The 23,723-nt window shown below is 33.8% G+C and overlaps 1 protein-coding gene across 1 annotated transcript in view; it reads right to left on the reverse strand.

The window, feature by feature from the left end:
- Positions 1-23,471, reverse strand: part of LOC141685462 (PTI1-like tyrosine-protein kinase 3) — a 55,306-nt gene extending 31,835 nt beyond the window's left edge. Inside the window, exons 1-3 of the mRNA XM_074490561.1 lie at positions 23,186-23,471; positions 22,918-23,044; positions 22,513-22,786 (exon numbers count right to left, since the gene is read on the reverse strand). Of these exons, the coding sequence (XP_074346662.1) occupies positions 22,513-22,786; positions 22,918-23,044; positions 23,186-23,404 (620 nt within the window). The 5' untranslated portion in view covers positions 23,405-23,471. The remainder of the gene's footprint in view (positions 1-22,512; positions 22,787-22,917; positions 23,045-23,185) is intronic.
- Between the last annotated feature and the right edge of the window lie 252 nt (positions 23,472-23,723).

Genomic DNA, 23,723 nt, shown 5'->3' on the forward strand with positions numbered 1-23,723 from the left:
TGACAGACCTCTTAAAGATGTTACACAGAAATACCTTGATAAGGTTATCTCTGTTCAAGTGGTACTGGATGCTCATGACAAGCACAATGTTAAGGAAAATCTGATTCTATTTCTTGAAGATGGAAGGATATATCAGAAGTCAGAATCAGATGTGCTAAACAAATCATTGAAAGAACTTCAATTCTTTCATTACCTTTTAGAGGTAACGTCTGATATTACCAGGAGATGGTCAAACTTCATATTGAAGACCATCAGAGATAAAGCAAGAATTTCTGGTTCAAGAGTTACATAATTCATTCCTAGTATTGTTGAAGATGATGGAAGTAAAAATCCAACGAAGAAGAATTCTGCTAAGCTTGAAATGTTGCTGAATGAGAAATGTATGTGCTACACTGAAGATTCTTTTCATCCTAGGGTAATAAGACTGAATGATGGTTTAGAAAGAAACTGTTAGGTCCCAATATGTTTTTAGAAGGGGGGTTGAATATAAACAATACTGTTTAATCGAATAAAATGCGGAATAAAAATTGAAACAAAATTCAAGTTAAATAAAACTTTTATTAAACTTGAAATGTGTTACAACAACGGTATCTGTTACAAGGAATTAATCTCAAATTAATTATCACAAATTTAGAATAAATTCGACATGAACTTTTTCTATTTTTGTAATAATTAGAATCAAATGCTAAAAGCGATTTGAGATTAAGTTCTAGGGATTTTGATCCGCTAGATAGTTACACAAGAACAACAAAAGAATTTCTAGTGGATTGGATTTAACAATAACTGCTAGAAATAAATGCTCTGAGAATTTTACAATAATTTTTCAGCTTCTGTTTGTTTTGTGTTCTTCAGTGGTTGGCTGTGTATTCAATTGTGTTGACAAAATGATCTGCTTTTGTTTGTTTAAGTAAACAGATCACTCGAATTGAATCAGCATGACATTCGGCAAGACAATCCAAAATGAACTAGCATGACAATCCAAAATGAACTAGTAAGACAATCCAAAATGAACTAGCAAGAAAATCCTTTGAACTGGTAGAACTTTCGGTAGGACAATTACTTGACTTGGAAAGACTATCGGTAGGACAATAGAATGACTTGGTAGAACTATCCAGAAAGACTTGGTAGGACTTTTGTTTTGCTGATTTTCTTTTTGAATATAAATCCAAAATCATTTCTGAAAAATGCATAATATTAATTCAGAATTAATTAACCAATTAATTCAATTAATCAATAAATTAATCTTTGCAGATTTAATTTATTTTCTTAATTAATTTAAATGACTTAATTAATTAATAGAGAATTAATACTACTCTTGAACAGCAACCACTCTTCTGACAATCTTCTGAAAATCACTGAATCCATTTCACCACTTGAATGTTGACACTCGATGTACTGTCTGGTTCATGAATGACTAACTTCTGTGATGTTTCTCCAAGTCTTGATTTTCTTCAGATTAAATTCCTATAATTAATTGATACCCTGACGAGATCTCTGTCACTTGGTTAAATCTACAATCTTGATTTATATCACTGAGGCTTGATCAATTACTTGAGCTTCTTCCAGTGAATCTTCAAGTCTGTAGATGAACAATGTTTCTTAACCCTTTGATATATGTTACTTAGTGAGATCTCTCCAACGATAGATCCACTATTTACTTATTACATTCTTATTTGAGTTGAGTTAAATCCTCGAATAAACAAATAGGCTTAACATATGCCTTTCAGTCTCCCCCTATTTGTTTGTTAGACAACAACAACAAATACCTAGAGGATAACTCAACTTACAAATAAGAAAAAGATATAAACAGTAATGCAAAGTAAATAGAAGAAAAGTTCTGGATTATATTTAACATTTTCCAGATTCCAAAAGAAATTTATAAGTGAATACAAGATAGATGTTCCTCTAGCCTGAACATATAACTACATTAGTCTATCTTGATTCATAAAGCTCTAATCATATTACATTGAGTTTTGAGCTAATTGACTTCAGTTGTCTTCTCTTCTGACTTCACCTTCTTCTAAATCTTGAAGCAACTCCTTGTCAAAGACACGATCCTTTTCTGACGTGAAGCTTGCTGGTCTGACTGGTTGAACTCCAACTGACTTCAGCTTATTCTTGAACTGATTGTACCTTTTAATATTCTTTTCACAATAAGCTTGAATCAAATCAGCAGCTTGAGTCTTCAACATGGATGAGTATCCAGCAGTTCTTAAATGATGTTCCATCCAGACCAGATGCTTAGCTGAGTAGTCTTTAAGAGATTGTGCATCTAGCAGACAGATTTGAAGACAATCAGACTTAAAGAATCTCACCTGATGAGGATTGTTGACCACTTGAGGACTAGCCCTGCTGGCAAACTCTTTAAGCCTTTCTCGAAGAACTTCATTCAATTCTGAGCTTTTTTTTACTTTGTTGAGAAGAACCCGAATCTCTGACAAAGAACGATTCTCAAACAGATGAAGTGACACCTTGAAAGATCCTTCACTCTGACAATATACAAAAATGCTCATCTCATTTAGGGATCTGTCAAAAGCAGCTGTGATCCTTGAGACTTCAGTCTTTATAGCATTCATGTACATGTCATTGTTAGGATTTGAGATTTCCAGCTTATCAAGAAGATGTAGGAACTGCCTATCATTGTTAGTGCTCAGTTGAGGCATATCAAGTACTTTCCTAGCCTCATCCCATTTTTCACCAATCTTCAGTCTTACATCTCTTCTCCTTTCTTTGGCTTTAATGTCATGAAGACGTTGCTTTTCAAGAGTTTCTGTTCGTTCAATGCTTTTTCTCATGTCAATGATCTGGGATACCTTTTTGAGTTCAGCTTCTTTTCTTTTCAAGTCTGATTGCTGTTGCTAAAACTCTTTCTCAAAGATAGGATCGACTGTAGCTTCCTCTTCCCATTCTCCAAAATCACTTTCCTCTTCAGCTTCATATAAACCATATTTATCTTCCAAGACTGGTTCAGTGGGAATGTCAAAAATATTAAAGTCATCATGTTCTCCACTGTAGTAGACATCATCAGCCTTTCCTTTGTCTCCAGCAGAGGTATCTTTTTCTTATCCCTTTCCACTACTCCCTTTCTTCTCCCCCTTAGTTGAGGGATCCGCTACTGACTTTCCTTTAGAACCTCCATGACCTCCATCACCTCCAGAGCCTGAGCCTCCACCAGACGGCCCTTCAAAGTAAGTTATTTGTTCTTCATTAGGGCAGTGAGAATTCTTGATCATGAAATACAAGTGTTTCATCCCTTCATTGAGATATTCCATGCCCGTTTCTATCTTTAGAAATCTGGAGGAGTCCAGTGAATGATTCATTTCAACCAGGTCTTCAAGAGAAGTCATTCTTGTATGTAGAGAGCAGAAGTTAGAAATGTCATCAGCTGATAAAGTTGGAGTTTCCTAAATGGAATTGAGCTTTGGTATGACAGTGGTCTTGAGATCTGAGATATCATTCCTGATGAGTGCTAGCTGATTGTTGACAGGGGTGGAAGAAGAAGACCGTTCAACCACTTGTGCTTTGAATGATTTAGCTTCAGCTTTGCTTTTAGCAAGTTCTTCTTTTAAAGCAGCAATTTGAGCTAACAGGTTTTCAGTGTTTGTGTCTGTGTGTGCTCTCACCTGAATTTCACTCGTGTTTGGTTCACTCACCTCACGTGCTTGTGTTTCTCTCAATATAATTGCTCGTGAGGAGTCTTGCTGTTGCTGTTCTTCTGTACCTGTAATTAAAATCACCCTAGCCTCTTCAAGAGAGGTCAGTGGTGGTGCAATGGAAATTCGCGAGTCCCGATCCTCAGTCAAACCTATCATTTCATGTGAAATAGATGTCTGAATTGCTTCAGGGATAGATTGACCGAGTTGCCCTCCACTTTCTCCAGATAAATCTGCGAGTGGAGAATCCCGTGAGGGAGCCAGAGGTGTTGGATCTGGGAGGGGAGAAAATGACTCTATTAAAGGTGGCTGAGACTGTGGCGCCCTCCAAACCCGGGTCAGAAGTTTGGGGTCCACACATACACCTTATTTATAACCTGCTTATAACAATAATAAAGATAATAATAATATATGCAGTGACCCTACTTACCAACCACCACGGACCGCAACAGGTTAAAGTATGCACACAAGCCAAACACACTAATATATTATAAACCGTTCAAATCCCAACTATTTCAAACTCAAACTGAGTATTAAACATTATTACAAACTTTTACAAACTTAAATTATTCCAAAAGAAGCCTACTAGCTCAGCTTTCTCAACCTGAACCCCTAGCTCTCGCGCTGGACTGGGGATCCTCTTTACCAACTGGTTCATTTTTAACTGGAAAGAATATAAACAACATCGCACAAATGAGCTAACTAGCTCAGCAAGTCACAATGACAAAACTGAGAATAATGATCATCAGATGTATATGATTATGATATCAAGTGAATAATGGATTATGATTTAGAATTGGATATTATACTTTTAATTTAAAAACCAAGGTTAGGCTGCTGATCAGTCACGCACTAACCCCGAGCAAGGCACACAGCATTGCTCTAACTACTGGATCCAAGGCACACATTGGCCTAACTTGACCATTATATGGTCTGACCACGAATCTGGTCCACAATTTTATAAAAACAATCCAATTCTAACATAATAACAGAATATGCAATAAGAAACAATAATCGAAATCATTAACAACAATAAATGTTTAACAATGAAAGGGTTTCAATCCTTGTAAGGATCAACAAGGTACTTTCAAAGCTTGAATGTTGGGTAATGAAAGAATTGGATAACAAAGGAAACAACGTTTCAGGGTTTCAAGGATTTGGTCTTTCAAAGCATAAGATATCATGGATTGAGTATATAGTAATCCAGTTCAGTGTCTGGTATTTAGTTTGTATGTATTTGTGGAGTAGTATCGTAGATTTGTGGTTCGTGTTTGGGTATATAATAATCAATAGCTTAGAAAGAATATGGTTCATGGCTCAAGAACAATAACTGAAATCAGGATTTAGGTTTCCGTGCTTCAAAGCACTTGCAATGTCAACAAGACTATCAAGAATTACAATATCTCGAGAAAGTTCAGAACACTTGCCTGGTATTAGCTTACTACTCTGCACTCGCTTCCAATCACAACCGTCTTACTCTTCAACTATCTGTTTTCCTTTCCTACATCTTTCCTCTTCTGCTCACATATCATAAGCATCTATCAATCATCAACTCACAAGATTCTATTCAACACATACTTCTATCTACCCTTCGTTTTACCCAAATCCGATTAACGGATTGAAATCTATGCAATAACGAAGTAAACACCGAATATATAGACCGATAGTCAAACAACGGGTCACGTATAACACATAATACATCACGTAATCAATGACATATCATTTATAAAGAAGTCTCCGGTCATAAATGTGCTTTCGGGTATTTAAAATAATTTTTAAAACATTTTTCGGAATTAAAACGGGTCGTTGGATCAATTTCGGAATAATAAACAGGATTCGGTTGGCCAATTCTGGCTCCGAAATAATTTTAGAATAATTATCGAGCCTTGGAAATAATTTAGAATAATATTTTAAAGCTCGAAACTATTTTTCAGAATTTTTAAATCATTTTTAAATAATTAAATATAATTAAATAACTAATTAAAATCAATTAATAATTAATTAAATCAATTAATCAATTAATTTTCGAATTAATTGACTAATTAATCAATTAAAAATTAACTGAAATTAATTAACTAATTAATTCAGATTTATTTGTGAATTAAAAATAATTTTCGGAATTAAAATAATAATTTTTAGAATTTTCAGAAATTAAAAACGAATTTTTATAATAAAAATAATTAGGAAATATGATTTTTAAACATTTTTAAAACAGGAATCCAATTTTTGCAAAGTCTGGAAACTTCAGGGACCTAACTGTATCGTCCCCAAAAGTCCAGGGACCAAACTGTAAATTTTACATCCCGTCGCCGGAAAACACAGGGGTGGCCGGAGAACACGATTCCGGCCTCCTCACCTTGCCACAAGCTCCAGATCACATCTACAGGTTACCAGGAACACAACCATGCAATCAAAACAACCTAACAATCCCTGAGTTGGCCGGAATTTGGCCGTGAAATTTTCCAGTTTCCGGCGAACATCGGAAAACTTCAAAACACAACTCCCTTCTCTACAGACCTCGTTGGTTCATGAAACTTATACGACTAGATTGCAAATTTCACAGAGAACACAACCCACTATAACACAACATCAATCTATCACAGAATAAGAAACCCCCAAATTTCAATTAAGAACATTCATACGGGTTATAAACCCTAATTTTAAAATTCGAAAATTAAACTCAAATTTGAACATGTTATTGAACTCCAAATCAGACGTATGACATATGAAAATCATCAGGAGAACAAGCTCTACAACATGCAATCATCAAATCATACAAACAATCATCCGAACAAAAATTCATATTTTTAATAAAATAAATTCGAAAATAAATAAATTTTTAGAAAAATAACCTTGATTTCTGCAGTGAAACAAAGCTCAGAATCCGATAGAACACCTCAAATCCTTTGTTTTGGTTACTCAAGCTTTGAAAACAGAGATCGGTAACGCCTTCGTTTTGCTGTTTGATTCTTAGAACAGTTTATGTAATTAGGGTTTTTCTCTGAAAATTATATAATTAATTATCTGCAAATGATTTTGATACGAAATAAAATACGGTAAAAGGCTATTTATAATTACGAAAAATTAGTATCCCGTTGGATCATTCCGGATATAAAATGGTACGTTTATTTATAAAAACTGATCCAAACGGTATCGGTTTTCGGGACAATTATCCAGATCAGTACAATTTGTACTGCGGTCTTGGTCTCAGCGCCTGGTTACACGTATTACGAAGTGATAATTGGGATAGTTTAATAAAAAGCTCCCGTTTATCGAAAATACGGGTTTTATTAATTTACCGAAGTGAATATTGTATCGAAAATGTTGCGCCGGGACCCGCGCAGGACAAACCGTACGCCGGATCAAAAAGTCGAAACATGGAAAATGCTCGGAATATTACAATTAGGTTAGGAAGGAGTTCTCGGAAGAGTTTCGGGTTCCAAAAACGTAACAACGGTTGACGTCGGTTGGTTCCGTTTTTATAAAATAGATTTTAATTACCCGGAAAAAGATTTTAGAATTTTCTTATGATTCTTATAAATCCATAAATCAACATAAAAATGATTAGGAAGATATGACAATTATCTATATTTTATTTTGGACATATAAAAATTTAAATACTCAATTAATATTATTTTTGAATATTCAAGTACAGATAACACTTAACAATTAACTCACAGAATAGATACTGAGCACACATAATAATTATTTAATATCAAAAATAATTACACGATATATCCTGGATATTACAGCTGAGAGTCAGATTTTCCCTCAGAAGCATGTGACTGCTCTTCTGCCGTAACTATGGCAGGCACTGTAACCGACTCTATGTGCAATCCTCGCTCTGTGTCCTGAGTAACATCTGTGGGTATGTATGGTTCCATTGTGAGTAATGGAATTGTGCTTGACTCAGTACAGGATGCCATGGCCCTATGGCGAATTTCAATAGATTCATCCTGTTGAGAGGATGTTTCTAGTAACTGTTCAGTGGCCATTTCAAAGTCCATGTCCTGTTGGGAGGACAAGGATGGGCTTTCAGATGCCTCAGTAAATGTTCTTCTTTTCTTCGGAGGAGGCAGAGCTGAGGGTTCATTCACATCCACCAATACACTACTTCCTATTACCCTTCTGGGTAACATTTTAGATAGTGGGGGAGAGGTTGAGATAGGTTGTGACTCTGTGTTTGGCTCTATGACCTGGGATTGAAGCTGTGGTTCTACAACTTCATGGTCAGTCCTATCAACCACTGGGGGTCTTTCAATAGATGTAGGAATGGAGTGAGAGTGAGGAATTACTACCTGTAATGGAAGAGCATCTGATGTTGGAGGAGCCTGGGTGGCTTGAACCACTGGAGGTTGAGCTTGCTGTTCATGACCGGGAAGATTGAAAATAGGTAAGGAAATATAAGTGGCTATGAAAGCAGATACAAGTACTGGAACTTGCATGAATTTGAAAGTTGTGTCTTGGCGGGTGTAAATCTTTTTGCTTACAGGAGGGGGTTCGGTTACTGCGAAGTTAGCAAAAAGGGCTTTGTGCTCAGGTGTGAGAAGATGATCTGCTATAAGCATGAGAAAATGAGCATAGTAACACGAGACCCTACGATTTGTAGAATGATCACGTAAAGCAGTAGTGAGACGTCTCAAGAGAATGGGTAAAAGTAGTTTTCCAAAATTGATCCTTTGATTGAAAACAACCGCAAGACCAATATACTGCAGAGTGGAAGTGATGTTGTGAAAGTTGGATTTAGTGCAGTTGGCAAACACTTTAGAAAGAGTATCGAAGAAAATGTCCCATTCAGACACCAAATTGGATTTTGAAAGTTTGGTTAAATTGATCACCCCCTGATAGTGAATAGCATGGAAAAAGTTTGAAATATCATTTTCAGAGGGCAGATTACAGAAATTGTCCATAGGAAAATTTAAAGCTTGATTGACGATTGTTTCATCAACCACATACTGTGTGTTTGCCACGGTGAATGAAAATGATTTAAAATCATTGGCCACAGTAGAGGTTGTGCAAATCAGTCTTAGCAGATCAACATTTAAAATCACATTTGATTTAATAGCAGAGCTAACAATCGAATGGTCATTTAAAAATCTAATCCATGGCTTAAATTTTTCTACATCACATTTATCTGGATTAAAATAACCAACAAGATTATGCGAAACAATTTGGAAATTGAGAGCCATTTAAAAATAATAATAAGACACACACTTTCAGAATTTTAAGAATAATATTAAGAAAATTCGAATTAATTAAATTAATTTAATAATTCAAATTAAATTAATTATGATCGAAAAATTTAGACAGAAATGTATCTCGTTAAAATTATTAACTCACAAACGCGGATTTAAAAAGCCAAAAGACACAAAACAGAAATTAAAATAAAAAATAAAAAAACTGATTTTGGGGAAAAATCGAATTGAAGTAAAAGAAAAGAAAAAAAAATGGGCAGCACTTCTGTAAGTATATACTTGTATGTATATATCACAGGAGTGAAGTTTTAATTTGCTGAGTAAAAACTCGAGCAAGGAAGATAATGGATGAAGATTTGATCTGGTTCGAATATGAGAGATAGAGAGAGAAGAGAGAAAAATAACTGAAGACTGTTGAAATTTTTAACAAAAACAAAAAACTGATTGAATGACTTAACAAAACAACAAAAAAACTTATAAGTAGACAACCAGTATGACAATTCGGGATAGTCTTACCGATTGTCATACCGATAGTCATACAAGGCAATTTTGAAAAACTAAAAAACAAAACAAATAATAATACATAACTGGTATGACAATCTGATAGTCATACCGATTGTCATACCAGTACAAAATAAAACATAATATATCTGATATTAATTTTTTTACTGGCATGACAATCAATAGTCATACCGATTGTCTTGCCAGTTATAAAATTAAACTGATTTAAAAATAAACAGTATTAGCACTAGAATGACTTTCTGCAAGACAATTTCAATTGTCTTGCCCATAGTCATTCTAGTTATAAAATAAATTAAGTATTTAAATATCCTGAATAATTAACATAAAAACTGTTAAAAACACACATAAAAAACACAGAATATAGAAAATATTACAATTACAGAAAACTGAAATGAATCTGGCAGAAAATATTTACATAATTAAAATAATTAAAATATTTCAGAGATAATAATATTTTCAGTCCAAAAATAGATTTCATTTGAATTTTAACAAATAAAATTCATAGAAAAATATTTTTAGAGAAAATAAAATATTCTGAGACATTAAAATTAACAAGTTGAGTAAATAAATAAGATAAGATAATAAAAATTTCATAGAAATAAGCAGGAAATTTTGGAAAATGATAAAATAAATTTGCAAATGAATTTTTCATTTATGAAAAATTCATTTGTAAATTCACTCAAGAACAGATTTCAGATATTCACAAGTTTAATCACTAAAGCTATTCAACATACCCAATTTACCAACTAATTTGGTAAATGTGGATTCATCAAGGGGTTTAGTGAAAATATGTGCTATTTGTTCTTCTGTTGGAACAAAAAATAGTTCAACATTACCATTCATGACGTGCTCTCTAATAAAATGATACCTGATGTCGATGTGCTTTGTCCTCGAGTGCTGCACAGGGTTGTTGGTGATGGCTATTGCACTTGTATTGTCACATAAAATAGGAGTTTTGTTCAATACAGAGCCATAGTCTCGTAGCTGGTTCCTAATCCACAAGATCTGAGCACAGCAGCTTCCAGCAGCAATATATTCAGCCTCGGCCGTTGAGTTGAAAACTGTTTGCTGTTTCTTGCTGTACCATGAGACTAGCCTGCTACCTAGGAATTGACAACTCCCTGAGGTGCTTTTCCTATCAACAACACTTCCTGCGTAATCTGAATCTGTATATCCAACAAGGTTAAAACCAGATTCTTTAAGGTACCAAATACCTAGATTTGGTGTTCCCTTAAGATATCTTAAGATTCGTTTAACAGCAATGAGATGAATATCTCTAGGATCCGCTTGGAACCTTGCACATAAGCATGTAGCATACATAATATCTGGTCTACTTGCAGTAAGATAGAGTAATGAGCCAATCATACCTCTGTAGCTTGTGACATCTACCTTAATGGAGTTTTCACATGGTCCAAGCTTGACAGCTATAGTTGACGGAGTCCTTGCTGATGCAAAATCCTCTAGATTTTACTTTTTGAGGAGTTCTTTGAGATACTTGGATTGACAAATAAAAGTTCCATCTAACCTTTGATTTACTTGTAATCCAAGAAAGAACTTCAGCTCTCCCATCATGCTCATTTCAAATTTGCTGTGCATTAACTTAGCAAATCTCTTGCAGAGATTATCATTAGTAGACCCAAATATTATATCATCCACATAGACTTGGACTAATATAGTATCATTCTTATGCTTTTTAGAAAAGAGAGTTTTGTCTATGACACCTCTAATAAAGCTATTTTCAATAAGAAATTCAGAGAGAGTGTCATACCATTTTCTCGGAGACTGTTTGAGTCCATAGATAGCCTTGAAAAGAAAGAAGACAAAATCCAAATGATCTGGATCTTCAAAATCAGGAGGTTGCTCTACATATACCTCTTCATCCAGCTTTCCATTCAGAAAGGCGCTATTGACATCCATTTGATAAACTTTAAAGTTTGAGAATGCTGCGAATGCTAGAAATATCCTGATGGCCTCAAGTCTAGCCACTAGAGCATAGGTTTCATCATAATTAATGCTTCAGCTTGAGAATACCCTTTTACTACCAGTCTTGCCTTGTTTCTTGTAACCACACCATCTTCATCTAGTTTATTCCAGAATACCCACCTAGTACCAACAACTTTCTTGTGTGTAGGTCTAGGTACCAGTTTCCAGACTTATTGACTTTCAAACTGATTGAGTTCATCTTGCATAGCAATCACCCAATCTGGATCAGTCAGTGCTTCCTCAATCTTCTTAGGTTCCATCTCAGAAAGAAATCCTGAGAACAGACACTCATTTTGAGTAGCACGTCTAGTTCTGACTCCAACATCTGGATCACCAATAATCAACTCAAAAGGATGAGCTTTATTCCAGACAGTCTGTCTTGGAAGATTTGATCTTGATAATTCGCCTTGAAATTCATTTGGGATGTTGTGTCCTACTAGATGATCCTTCAGCATCTCCCCCTGAGTTGTTGCCATGTTGACTTGAAGATTCTCCGTCAGTAGCAGTGGTATCTCCATTGTTGCCAAAGTTTCCATCACTATTACCTTGAGTATCATCATGATTAATAGGTTCTTCACCAACAACAACCTCAGGTTCTTGACCATGTTCTGATTCTGAATCTGACATATCATCAAACTTCAGTTTCTCAGAAGGATCTTCAGTTTGGATACTAGGGAGTTTAGTGTCATCAAATGTAACATTGACACTTTCCGTTACTTTGTGTTGATCAATGATATACACTCTGTATGATCTTCTTCCATATCCAACAAAAATACCCTCATATGCCTTTGCCTCGAATTTACCACGACGATCATCTCCATTCTTGAGCACGAAGCATCTGGCACCAAATACATGAAAGTATTTGATAGAAGGTTTCTGTTCATTCAAAATCTCATAAGGAGTTTTCATGAAGTCTTTGTTGATTAGAGTTCGATTCTGAGTATAACATGCAGTATTGACAGCTTTAGCCCAAAAGTACATTGGAAGACCTGATTCACTTAACATCGTTCTTGCAGCTTCAATCAATGTACGATTCTTCCTTTCTACCACTCCATTTTGCTGAGGGGTTCTAGGAGCTGAAAATTGTCTGGTAATCCCTTTGTCTGTACAGAATCCATTGAGAAGTGAATTCTTGAATTCTGTTCCATTATCTGACCTTATTGCTCTAACAGGGACATTAGAATCTAACTCAATCATCTTGATATGATCAATCACAACTTGTGGTGTTTCATCCTTAGAGTGAAAAAATAAAACCCACATATACTTGGAATAGTCATCAACTATCACAAGACAGTAACACTTCTTTGACATTGAAAGGACATTAACTGGTCCAAATAAATCCATGTGCAATAATTGCAGAACACCAGTTATGGAAGATGTGTTAGTGCCTCTGTGACTTGCTTTCTTTGACTTTCCTTTCTGGCAAGCCTCACATAGTCCTTCTGGGGAGAATTCCAGCTGAGGCAGACCTCTGACCAATTCTCTTTTGACAAGAGAATTCATTGTTTTGAAATTGAGATGAGAAAGTCTCTTGTGCCATAGCCAACTCTCATCTGACGATGCCTTTGCATAGAAACAATTGACTTCGGGATTGCTTCCAGAGTTCATGTCAGCTACGAACAGATTTCCTTTCCGGATTCCCATCAAAGAGGGTTTTTCACTTTTCTTGTGCAGAATCTGACACTTAAGCTTGTCGAATAAAACATTGTAGCCGTTGTCACAGAACTGACTAATGCTAAGCAGATTGTGTTCAAGTCCTTGCACAACATACACATTTTCAATGATAACATTTCCAGCTAGCAAACAGCCATATCCCTCCGTTAAACCTTTGCTGTTATCTCCAAAGGTAACCACTGGGCCAGCTTTCTCAACCACATTTGATAGCAGGGCTCTATCTCCGGTCATATGTCTTGACGATCCGCTGTCAAGAATCCACACTACCGGTTGTACCTATTTAATGCCCTGCAATACAAATGGATTAGACCTTCTTCGGAATCCAAGCTTGGCTGGGTCCAGCATACTTGTAAAATTGGCCTTTTTCAGGCAAAACAACATTATTAATTTTAATATTCTCAACTTTCTCAATGACTGGACATTTGACCTTGTGAACAGCCTTGACAAATTTCTGTTTAGGCTTAGGCACAAATGTCTCATTTCTAGCTTTAGGAGGACTAGCAGTCTTAGACCTATCATGCTTTCTATTATTCACATGCTGACGAGGAGTAGTCTTATCATTAGAAACATGCTTACCATTAAAATAAGCATACATCAGATTAAAAGCACAAGACATACAATCAGGAACACCACATGCTTTATGAGAGGGATTAACAATAGGCAACTTATGCATGGTAGACATGGCATTTGTGTTATCCAACTCATGTGTGTCTGAGTTAGTCTCAGTTGCTTTCACAACCTTGACTGGAACTTTTGACACACTTGACTTGGAGACAACATTCTCATTAGCATTATCTTCAGCACGGATTTCTTCTTGAATAATAAATGAGGTCTCATCAAATGGTTCAACAATTGATTCTTTATAGAGGGGTTCATCAACACCCTTAAGCACATGTGGTACTTCCCTGCCTTTAGCACAGACATGAGGAGGGGAGTTTATGCCTAATTTTCCAATAGCAGCATTGTAATCATAACCTATTCCAGATGTTTGATTAACAGCTTGCTTATTGTAAAACTCTTTGGACTTCGAACAAGAATTAAAGTAAGCTTTAACCTTAGCCTCAAGACTGGTGATCTTGTCTTTGAGAATAGTTTCAAGTTGTCTATAACAGTCAACTCTATTCTCTAGAAAAGATACTTGTTCTTTTAATTTATCTTGATTAATGTGCACAAGTCTTAATTCATTGACCTCTTTCTCAAGGTCTATGATTTGTTGATTTAACAATTCATTATCACGACGAGCACAATCTAAGGAACCTCCTAGATGATAAACTAATTCAGCATCAGTAAATTTTACCTCTTTTCTTGACGATGAGGTGTTTGCATCACTAGCCATGAGAGCAAGATTCCCAACTTCTTCATCTTCACTGTCAGTATCATCCCAGCTTCTTCCCTTTGCCAGGTAAGCCCTTTCAGATTTACTCTTCTGATTAGAATCGTAAGAGTTCTTCCTAACTTGTTTTGGCTTCCTGCATTCTGTGGCAAATTGTCCCAACTCATTGCAGTTGAAGCATCGAATGGTGCTTCGATCAACCATCCCTGTTTTATACCCACCACTGCTGGTGTTAGAGGATGAAGATCCACCTTTCTAGAATCTGTTGTAGTTGGACTTGTACTTGAACTTGGGATTCCTTTTGAATCTGACATTTGAGAATCTCTTGACAATCAGGGCCATTGACTCATCCTCCAATTGCTCCAGTTCTTCCAAGGAATAAAAATCATCTCCTGATTCATTTGTAGTAGGAGGATCAAATTCTGCTACTATCACATTTTCTTCAACCTTGGAAGACTGTACCATTCTTTCTGACTGTTGAGATTGTTGATGTTGTTGATCTTCAGCTACTAGAGCAGTAGACGTGTTGACCACTCTTCCTTTCCCGTAAACTTCCTTTTGCTGAATCTGCTCCAACTCATAAGTCTTTAACACACCATAGAGCCTTTCCAAAGAAATCTCACTCAGATCTCTTGCTTCTCTTATGGCAGTAATTCTATGTTCGAGATGAGTTGGCAGTGTTAAAAGGAACTTTTTGTTGACCTCCCTGATGGAATAGTATTTACCATTAATGTTCAGGTTGTTGATCAATGCATTGTACCTCTCAAACACTTCAGTGATTCCTTCTCCTGGATTGGATTTAAAGTATCCATACTCAGAGGTTAGGATTTCTAACTTGTTCTCCCTAACTTCCTCTGTGCCTTCATTAATAACCTCAATAGTTTCCCAGATATGTTTGGAATCTTTACAATTCATCACATGTCTATTCATCCAGGGATCAAGGGAATCTACTAAAATTAATTGAAGGCTAGCATCCAGGGAGGCTTCTTCTTTTTCAGCAGGAGAAAAATCCTCAGGATCTTTCATATAAGTTCTTGCTTTGGTAATCACCACATCATTTTCTATTACCTCTGGTTCAATAACCATCGGAATTTTAGGACCCTTATTTAACACTTCCAGGTATTTGGAATTTGCAACTTGTAAAAACAATAGCATCTTCTTCTTCCACATAACATAATTTTCCTTATCGAATAGTGGAATTTTAACGGTTCCAACTTTTTGTGTAGTCATTATGAATTTTTGAGTGAATAAAAAATTCAAGGAGTGAAAGAAACACAAAAGTCTAGGATCTTGATTTGTACGTTAATTAGAACGCTCTGATACCAATTGTTAGGTCCCAATATGTTTGTAGAAGGGGGGTTGAATACAAACTATACCGTTTAATCGAATAAAATGCGGAATAAAAATTGAAACAAAATTCAAGTTAAATAAAACTTTTATTAAACTTGAAATGTGTTACAACAACGGTATCTGTTACAAGGAATTAATCTCAAATTAATTATCACAAATTTAGAATAAATTCGACATGAACTTTTTCTATTTTTGTAATAATTAGAATCAAATGCTAAAAGCGATTTGAGATTAAGTTCTAGGGATTTTGATCCGCTAGATACTTACACAAGAACAACAAAAGAATTTCTAGTGGATTGGATTTAACAATAACTGCTAGAAATAAATGCTCTGAGAATTTTACAATAAATTTTCTGCTTCTGTTTGTTTTGTGTTCTTCAGTGGCTGGCTGTGTATTCAATTGTGTTGACAAAATGATCTGTTCTGTTTGTTTAAGTAAACAGATCACTCGAATTGAATCAGCATGACATTCGGCAAGACAATCCAAAATGAACTAGCAAGACAATCCAAAATGAACTAGCAAGACAATTCTTTGAACTGGTAGAACTTTCGGTAGGACAATTACTTGACTTGGAAAGACTATCGGTAGGACAATAGAATGACTTGGAAGAACTATCCAGAAAGACTTGGTAGGACTTTCGGTATGACAATCCAATTGTCATACTAGTTCAAATCTGTTTTGCTGATTTTCTTTTTGAATATAAATTCAAAATCATTTCTGAAAAATGCATAATATTAATTCAGAATTAATTAACCAATTAATTCAATTAATCAATAAATTAATCTTTGCAGATTTAATTTTTTTTTTTAATTAATTTAAATGACTTAATTAATTAATAGAGAATTAATACTACTCTTGAACAACAACCACTCTTCTGACAATCTTCTGAAAATCACTGAATCCATTTCACCACTTGAATGTTGACACTTGATGTACTGTCTGGTTCATGAATGACTAACTTCTGTGATGTTTCTCCAAGTCTTGATTTTATTCAGATTAAATTCCTGTAATTAATTGATACCCTGACGAGATCTCTGTCACTTGGTTAAATTTACAATCTGGATTTATATCACTGAGGCTTGATCAATTACTTGAGCTTCTTCCAGTGAATCTTCAAGTCTGTAGATGAACAATGTTTCTTAACCCTTTGACAGATGTTACTTTGTGAGATCTCTCCGACGATAGATCCACTATTTACTTATTACATTCTTATTTGAGTTGAGTTAAATCCTCGAATAAACAAATAGGCTTAACATATGCCTTTCAGAAACCATATCTCTGCTTTAAGGACTGCAATCTATCAGATTGGAAGTCAGAATGAAGAGATGAAACAAGTCAAGACTATAATGTCTCAAGTCTTGAGGATTAAAGAAGAAAAGCTGATATCAAGCTTTTTCAAGAATCATTATGGATTCAGATTGACTCAATGAGATTGGTAAAATCTACAAGGACTGTAAGTTGTAGTTAGTTATCTAGTTAAACTCTCATTAATATTTGTACTTAAATGTTTTTGACATCATCAAATCTATTAACTTGTATATTTTGCATAATTTACAAGTTGGGGGAGATTGTTAGATATATTTGAGATATTATGTCTAATATGATTCATGTTTAGTTTTCAGATCTTAACAAACAGGACATATCAGGACTTATTGAAATCAGGACTTACTGAAAGTCAGAACTTAATATCAGAACTTAAGGTCATATCAGAATTTAAGTGCGGGAAGACTTTCATATAAGGAAGGAAGCTGATTTACAGTAAAAGATCGAGACCGAAACAAAAGAAGATATGCATGGAAAGAGTTAGAAGACTGAAAGACTTGTAGAAGATATCTGATTGATATATTTTAGTAGACAGAATTATATTCCATATCAATTAGAAGTTATCTTATAACTGTGTACTATATAAACACAGACTTAGGGTTTATACTATATGTGTTATCATTATCGAGAAGATTATACATTGTAACCTAACAGCTCTTAGTGATATTTGTTCATCACTGAAAGAGAACAATAGTTCTTATTGTAATAGAGTTTATTCAATATTCTTGATCTTTGTTACATACTTGTGTTAAATCGATTTGATTGTATTAACACTGTATTCAACCCCTATCTACAATGTTGTGTGACCTAACAAGATATATAACTAAAATAAATGAAAATTGTAATAAACATGTAATTTTATTTTTATCCTTTTCCTTTTTCTTTTCTCTTACCTTCATATTTTTTTATATTTTTAATATCCTTACTCCACACGAAGTATTAATTTATATTTTATTAATATTTCCAATTTTTTTTGGAAATTATTAATTATTTTAAAATAAGTGGTTGAACCACAAACCGATCCGCAATAACTGCAAATTCGCAACTAGAATTGACGCGTGCGGTTGCGGATGACAATTTTTTAAAACCACTTCACGGTTTGATTTAATTTTTATTCCAAAATCGATTCGATCCAAACCGCGTATACCGCTATTATATGGTTCGTTAACAACAATAACAATCATAATAGATGAGAATTGTCTGATATGTAGCAAATAAATATTCGTTCCTTTAATATCTTAAGAAAAAAAGACAAAAATATCGATTACTCTCACTAAGTAACGACATTACCCATTTGGCCATTCTGTTGATCAGATACGCCATTCCTCACATGGTTATGTTATGGTTTTTCTAATGTGTATCCAAGTACACATAATAAACACTAACTCCCATAAATTTGGTGCATTTTATTTGGTCATCTAATCATAAATATTGATGACCCCCGCGCATTTATAACAACTCCACCAATAAAAATACATCAAGCTCATAAAATTTAGTGCTTATTGTGTGCCCTTGGACACAAATTAAAAAGACCGTTCTAAAAAAATGTGATTTTCTTAATATATTTTTGGGAAACAGATTTTACGAAAAAGCAATTGAGAAACCCCTGTCTAGAATAGGTATTAAAAGCATCTCGAACCCATTAAACTATTTTTTTTATATTTAAAATAGTGTAAAAATTATACTATTCTCAAATACAACTTCAACTTGTTAACAATAAAATTTACACAATTTGTGTACCACATAAAATATTTTATTACCAAAATACAAAAATAAAATTAAAAATAAAAAAGTGGTAGGATACAAATGAGATAAATTAGTTTTGCGAATATATAAAAATTCTAAAAAATTTAGTTTGAAACCAAATTTGATATAAATTTTGGTGTAACTGTAAAATAACGTAATTTTTAAAATATGGTTGGAGAGAGTTTCACATCAAAATTATGTAAAGTGAGTATTTAAAGTGGGGTGGTATAAGGACACCGGATCCTCGTCTCAAATACCCAAATGAGAACAAGCGTAATTTAACGAAAAAGGTGTATCTTGGGACACCTATTTCTCAAAAGGGCATCTTAGGATACCCGGTTGAGGAACGCTTATCTTGTTGGTAATTTCCATTTTTCACATATGTTACTGTGGTCAACAATTGAGTGATAATTTTGTCCTTCATTCACATCTTAATTAATTTCCAGAATTCTAGAAATCCGTCAATAGCATAACATAAATACTAATATTTATGTAATTAATTCTATTGGTACAAATAATATAATATGGTTCGAACCCCGTCCATGATATAATATTATTTTATTATCTTCTATAATTTATTTTCTTACTAATAATGTAACATCCCGATATTTTATAATTATTTTTAGTTGAATTATTTGATTTAATTATTTTTTAATGTCAATGTGTTGTAATTAAATTAGTTTGTATAAGTTTATTTTTATATTTATAATCAGAATATTATTTTAAGAGTATTAGTTTTAAAAAAATAGTAAGGCTTTATTAAAAAAGAGTGAGGCTTTTAATAAAAAAAAGGGAGAAATAAGGAAGAGTTAGGGTTTGCTAAAAAAATAAGGGTTTCCGTTACTTTGATCGGAGAAGAGAGGAGAGAGGGAGAGAGAAAGAAAAAGATAAAATAGATTGAGATAGAGATGAACATCAAGAACTTTTTGGAGGGTTTTGAATTTGGCGTTTGTGAAATTGGGGTTCTTGTGATTTGTGGTTCTGAAATCGTTATTAGCATTCTCGGTTACTAAGATCTCGAGGTACGGATATCTTTCTTGTATTCTTTATTTTCGAATTCGTATATGTATATTGCATATTCTGAATCTTGTTAAATTCACATCCGATTCGTTGTTCATCATATGATGATGATTTTATTCTTGTTGGAAAGCTAATTTGATTATCTTCGTTTTTTGTTCTTTGTATTTTCTGAAATTCTGCTTGTAAATATGTCAAAATCTGTTTGTGTAATCTATTACTGAAATTTCTGTTTGTTCGGCCTAACTTCATAAATTCATTATAAATTGAATATTTGTTCAAATATTATGAGAAATACCATTCTGAAAAGATCTTTTCGATATCTACAATTTGTGTTTACATTCTGCTGCTAAATTCTGCGATTTTGATGTCTTAAACATCAAAATACAATTGTAATCAGGGGCTAATTCTGTTTTGCAGTCCACATTTATTTGTTTTCTGAATTCGTTACTTGTTCATTTTTGACAAGCCTTACTATTCTGGAAAGGTCTCGGAATTTCCTACGACTTTCGTGTTTCGTACTTTTTCAGTTGACTTCATCTTTATGCAGTAATTTGACATTCTTTGAAACTGATCAGATTTGAGCTTATCAATAATTAGTGGATTGTTATGTTATTTTGTTTCGTGATGTTGGGTTATAGTTTTTTGAAGTTATTTGGTAAATCTATATATAATTTTGGAGATTTAAGATATTTGAGTAAGTGATCTTTGAGTATTTATTTTGAGTTATTTATGTTAATTGTATGACTTGGGAGTTTGTAAGTCATCCGTCGCGAGTGGATAATCTCGTGCTTGGCACCTCCTATGCGGTGTACTTAAATCGTATGGGTGTGTCGCCGAAATTGTGAGACACGTATAGTCATGGCTAGTATGTGTATGATTTGGCCTTTTGGGTAACACGTGCTTATTATCGTGCAAACCCCTGTAAGATATTGGGTAGCATTTGCTTTGTGCTGTGCAAGCCTCTGTAAGTTTTGATGACTACATATTTCTGGATTACCGAAAATGTAGGACATCCTGTAAGTGTAAGATTATCTCCCATATTCGTATGTAAGCTCTTTTATGTATTATTTTGTAAGTGTGAGACTATGTGTAAATATATGTGTAAGGGTATGATTTCATTTTATCATTATTCCTTCGATTATATTATTTGTGATTATTATGTAAAATTGATAAGGATATGTGTAAGAGTATGATAAGTTTTGGGTGGTAAGCATTTAGTTTTGTTTTGTGAGTTGAGTATTCATTTTTTAATATTGTCTCATTCACTATTATTATTGTGCTTCATTCAAATATTCAGTTGTGTTCGTAGTCTCGTCATCTTTTAATCTTTGTTCAGTTATGCTTTATTTTATATCCGTATATGAAACCTTCGCTCATTGCCGGTCCTTTGTTCTCTTTGTTTTCCTCCGGCAGGTATTCTCTCTTTTAGGTGGGTTATTTAAGGGGAAGAGTGCGAGTTCTCAGACTTTGAGGAGTTTTGTATTTTCTTTTTGTTCTCTTTGTTTTCCTCCGGCAGGTATTCTCTCTTTTAGGTGGGTTATTTAAGGGGAAGAGTGCGAGTTCTCAGACTTTGAGGAGTTTTATATTTTCTTAGATTTTCTTTAGAGTTTGTTGGTTTGGTTGTAATTTGGTTGTATTTTATTTCAAGAATTGAAAGTTTTATCGGATTTTAATGGATTTTGGATTTAAATAAGTATTATCTTGAGAAATTTTATTAGTTGGGTGGTTAAAAATAATAAATTATTTAATAAAATATAAAAAATTAAATAAAAGGGATATTCTCTATGATATCATTGTTGAACTGGTTCTTCCCGCTGTTATTATTAATTTATTGGCTTCTACTCGTGATAATCTTGTATATTTAGTTTTACACTTCGGATACCCGTTGTCAGATATAATAGAATTGATTTCGGTTTGAAAACAAGTTGTATATCTTGAATTATTTACGAAAAATAAATAAAACAGATTTTTAAATCATGTAAAATGGAGTCAATACAAGTGAATATTAGTGGTCAAGTTTAGTTACAAAGTTCAAATATATCTAACTTATTCAAACTCCGTTTTACATAATTTAAAGGTCAATTTCATGTATTTTTTTCCAAAGATTTAAAATATAAAATTTATTTTTCAATCCAAAATCAATGTTATTACATTTTATTCCCAAAATAAAATAACTATAATAAGCTAGCAAGTATAAGTGACTAGTTGACAATATTTTCCAAATTAGTAGCAAACGAGAAGATGCGGTATCTAGGATCCTTGATATAAGTGGTTATTGGAAATACTTATCAATAACTGTTTATCAATCCGACTTATAAGTTGAATTTAAAACTTATAAGTTGAATGTTAATAATGACGTATTTTTTCTCAACTATTTTGATTTTTAATTTTTTTATTAGTTTTAGTTTTAAAATTTATCTTTTTAAATGTTAAGTTAATTTAAAAGTCATGAATTAAGATAATAATATTTAAAAAAATATTTATTTTAATTCATTTAAGTTAAAAAAAATCTGACTTAAAAATAAAATTAACCAAACACTTAAATAACTTATAAATATTATATACTTATCACTTTTAAACCAGTTATTAATTTTAAATTATAAGTCACTTATTTTAAAAAATAACTTCTTTTAGTTCATGCTAACCTGTGTGACTAATAAAATAAGATATAAAGAGGCATAAAACTAAAAAGGATGTAGTTAGGGGCATTACTCAGGTGCGTGATAACCGAAAGTTCCAAGAACTCTTGTAGAATGAAGGCGAGCAGCCATGTCAGGTGCCTGATTTGAAAGATTGAAATCTGCAATCTTGGCTTTAAAGTCATTAAATAAAAGCACATTACTAGATCTGATATCTCTGTGTATTATGGAGGGTTGAACCTTCTCGTGCAAGTACTCCAGCCCCCTTGCTGCATCAATAGCTATCCGTACACGTTGCATCCAGTCAAGAACAGGACCTGGCTGTGCTCCTTGCACTCCCTTCCTGCCTGTAAACATAGAATTTTAATGATAAATCTCCTATACCAACATTTAATAGGAATAACAGCAGGAAATTAATGTAGTAGTCTAATTGATTCCAAAATCTAACTGTCTGGAGCCATGTTGGTTTAATTGGTACCATGAAGAATGTCATGTAGTGATCCCATCGTGGCAAACTCATAAGATAGCACACGGTTATGTCTTTCAACGCAATAACCCGTCAACTCAACGAAATTATCATGCTTCAGCTTGGAAACCATGGCAATCTAGGGAACAAAAACCAGCAAGTTAGATACTTTAGAATAGCATATATATGTAAACCATCACAATTGTACAGACAGTCAAATACACAAACAAAAATCTTTAAGAAAGAAGTAATAAAATATGGTTAAAAATGTAGTAAATACCTGAATCAGAAACTCATTATCGGACTCAGGCTCGGGGGGCGCGGCATCAAGCTTTTTCACAGCCACCGATTGTCCATTAGTTAAGCTTGCGAAATACACTCTTCCATAGGACCCTTCACCAATCAATGGGTTCGAACCAAAATTATCAGTTTTCTCCTTGTAACTCTTCCAAAGAAAGTGTTGGTACTTCAATGGTTGACACTGCCTTCTGCACTTCATATTTGACAGGACATGGTTCCTTCCAACTCTTTTGGTGCCCTTATGAATTAAGATAGATTAAAAGCAGTCTATTATGTTGGTATTAGTCAGAGGCAGATTCAGCCTAGGACAGGCGGGGACTATAGTACCCACTGAGATTTTTAAAAGAATTTACCTTTTTTTGCACATACAATATATCCAAAAATATATTTTAGCCCTCGCTAGTTTGGAGAAAAAAAAGTAAGATATTCAAAATGTCCTACAACTTAGTTAAAAAAATATTGAATTTTATAATTATTTTTTATTTTTTTCTCTTTTTTTCCTAAGCTTCTTTAACTAC

Source organism: Apium graveolens, chromosome 9 (genome assembly GCF_009905375.1).
Source record: "Apium graveolens cultivar Ventura chromosome 9, ASM990537v1, whole genome shotgun sequence".
NCBI classification, from domain to species: Eukaryota; Viridiplantae; Streptophyta; class Magnoliopsida; order Apiales; family Apiaceae; genus Apium; species Apium graveolens.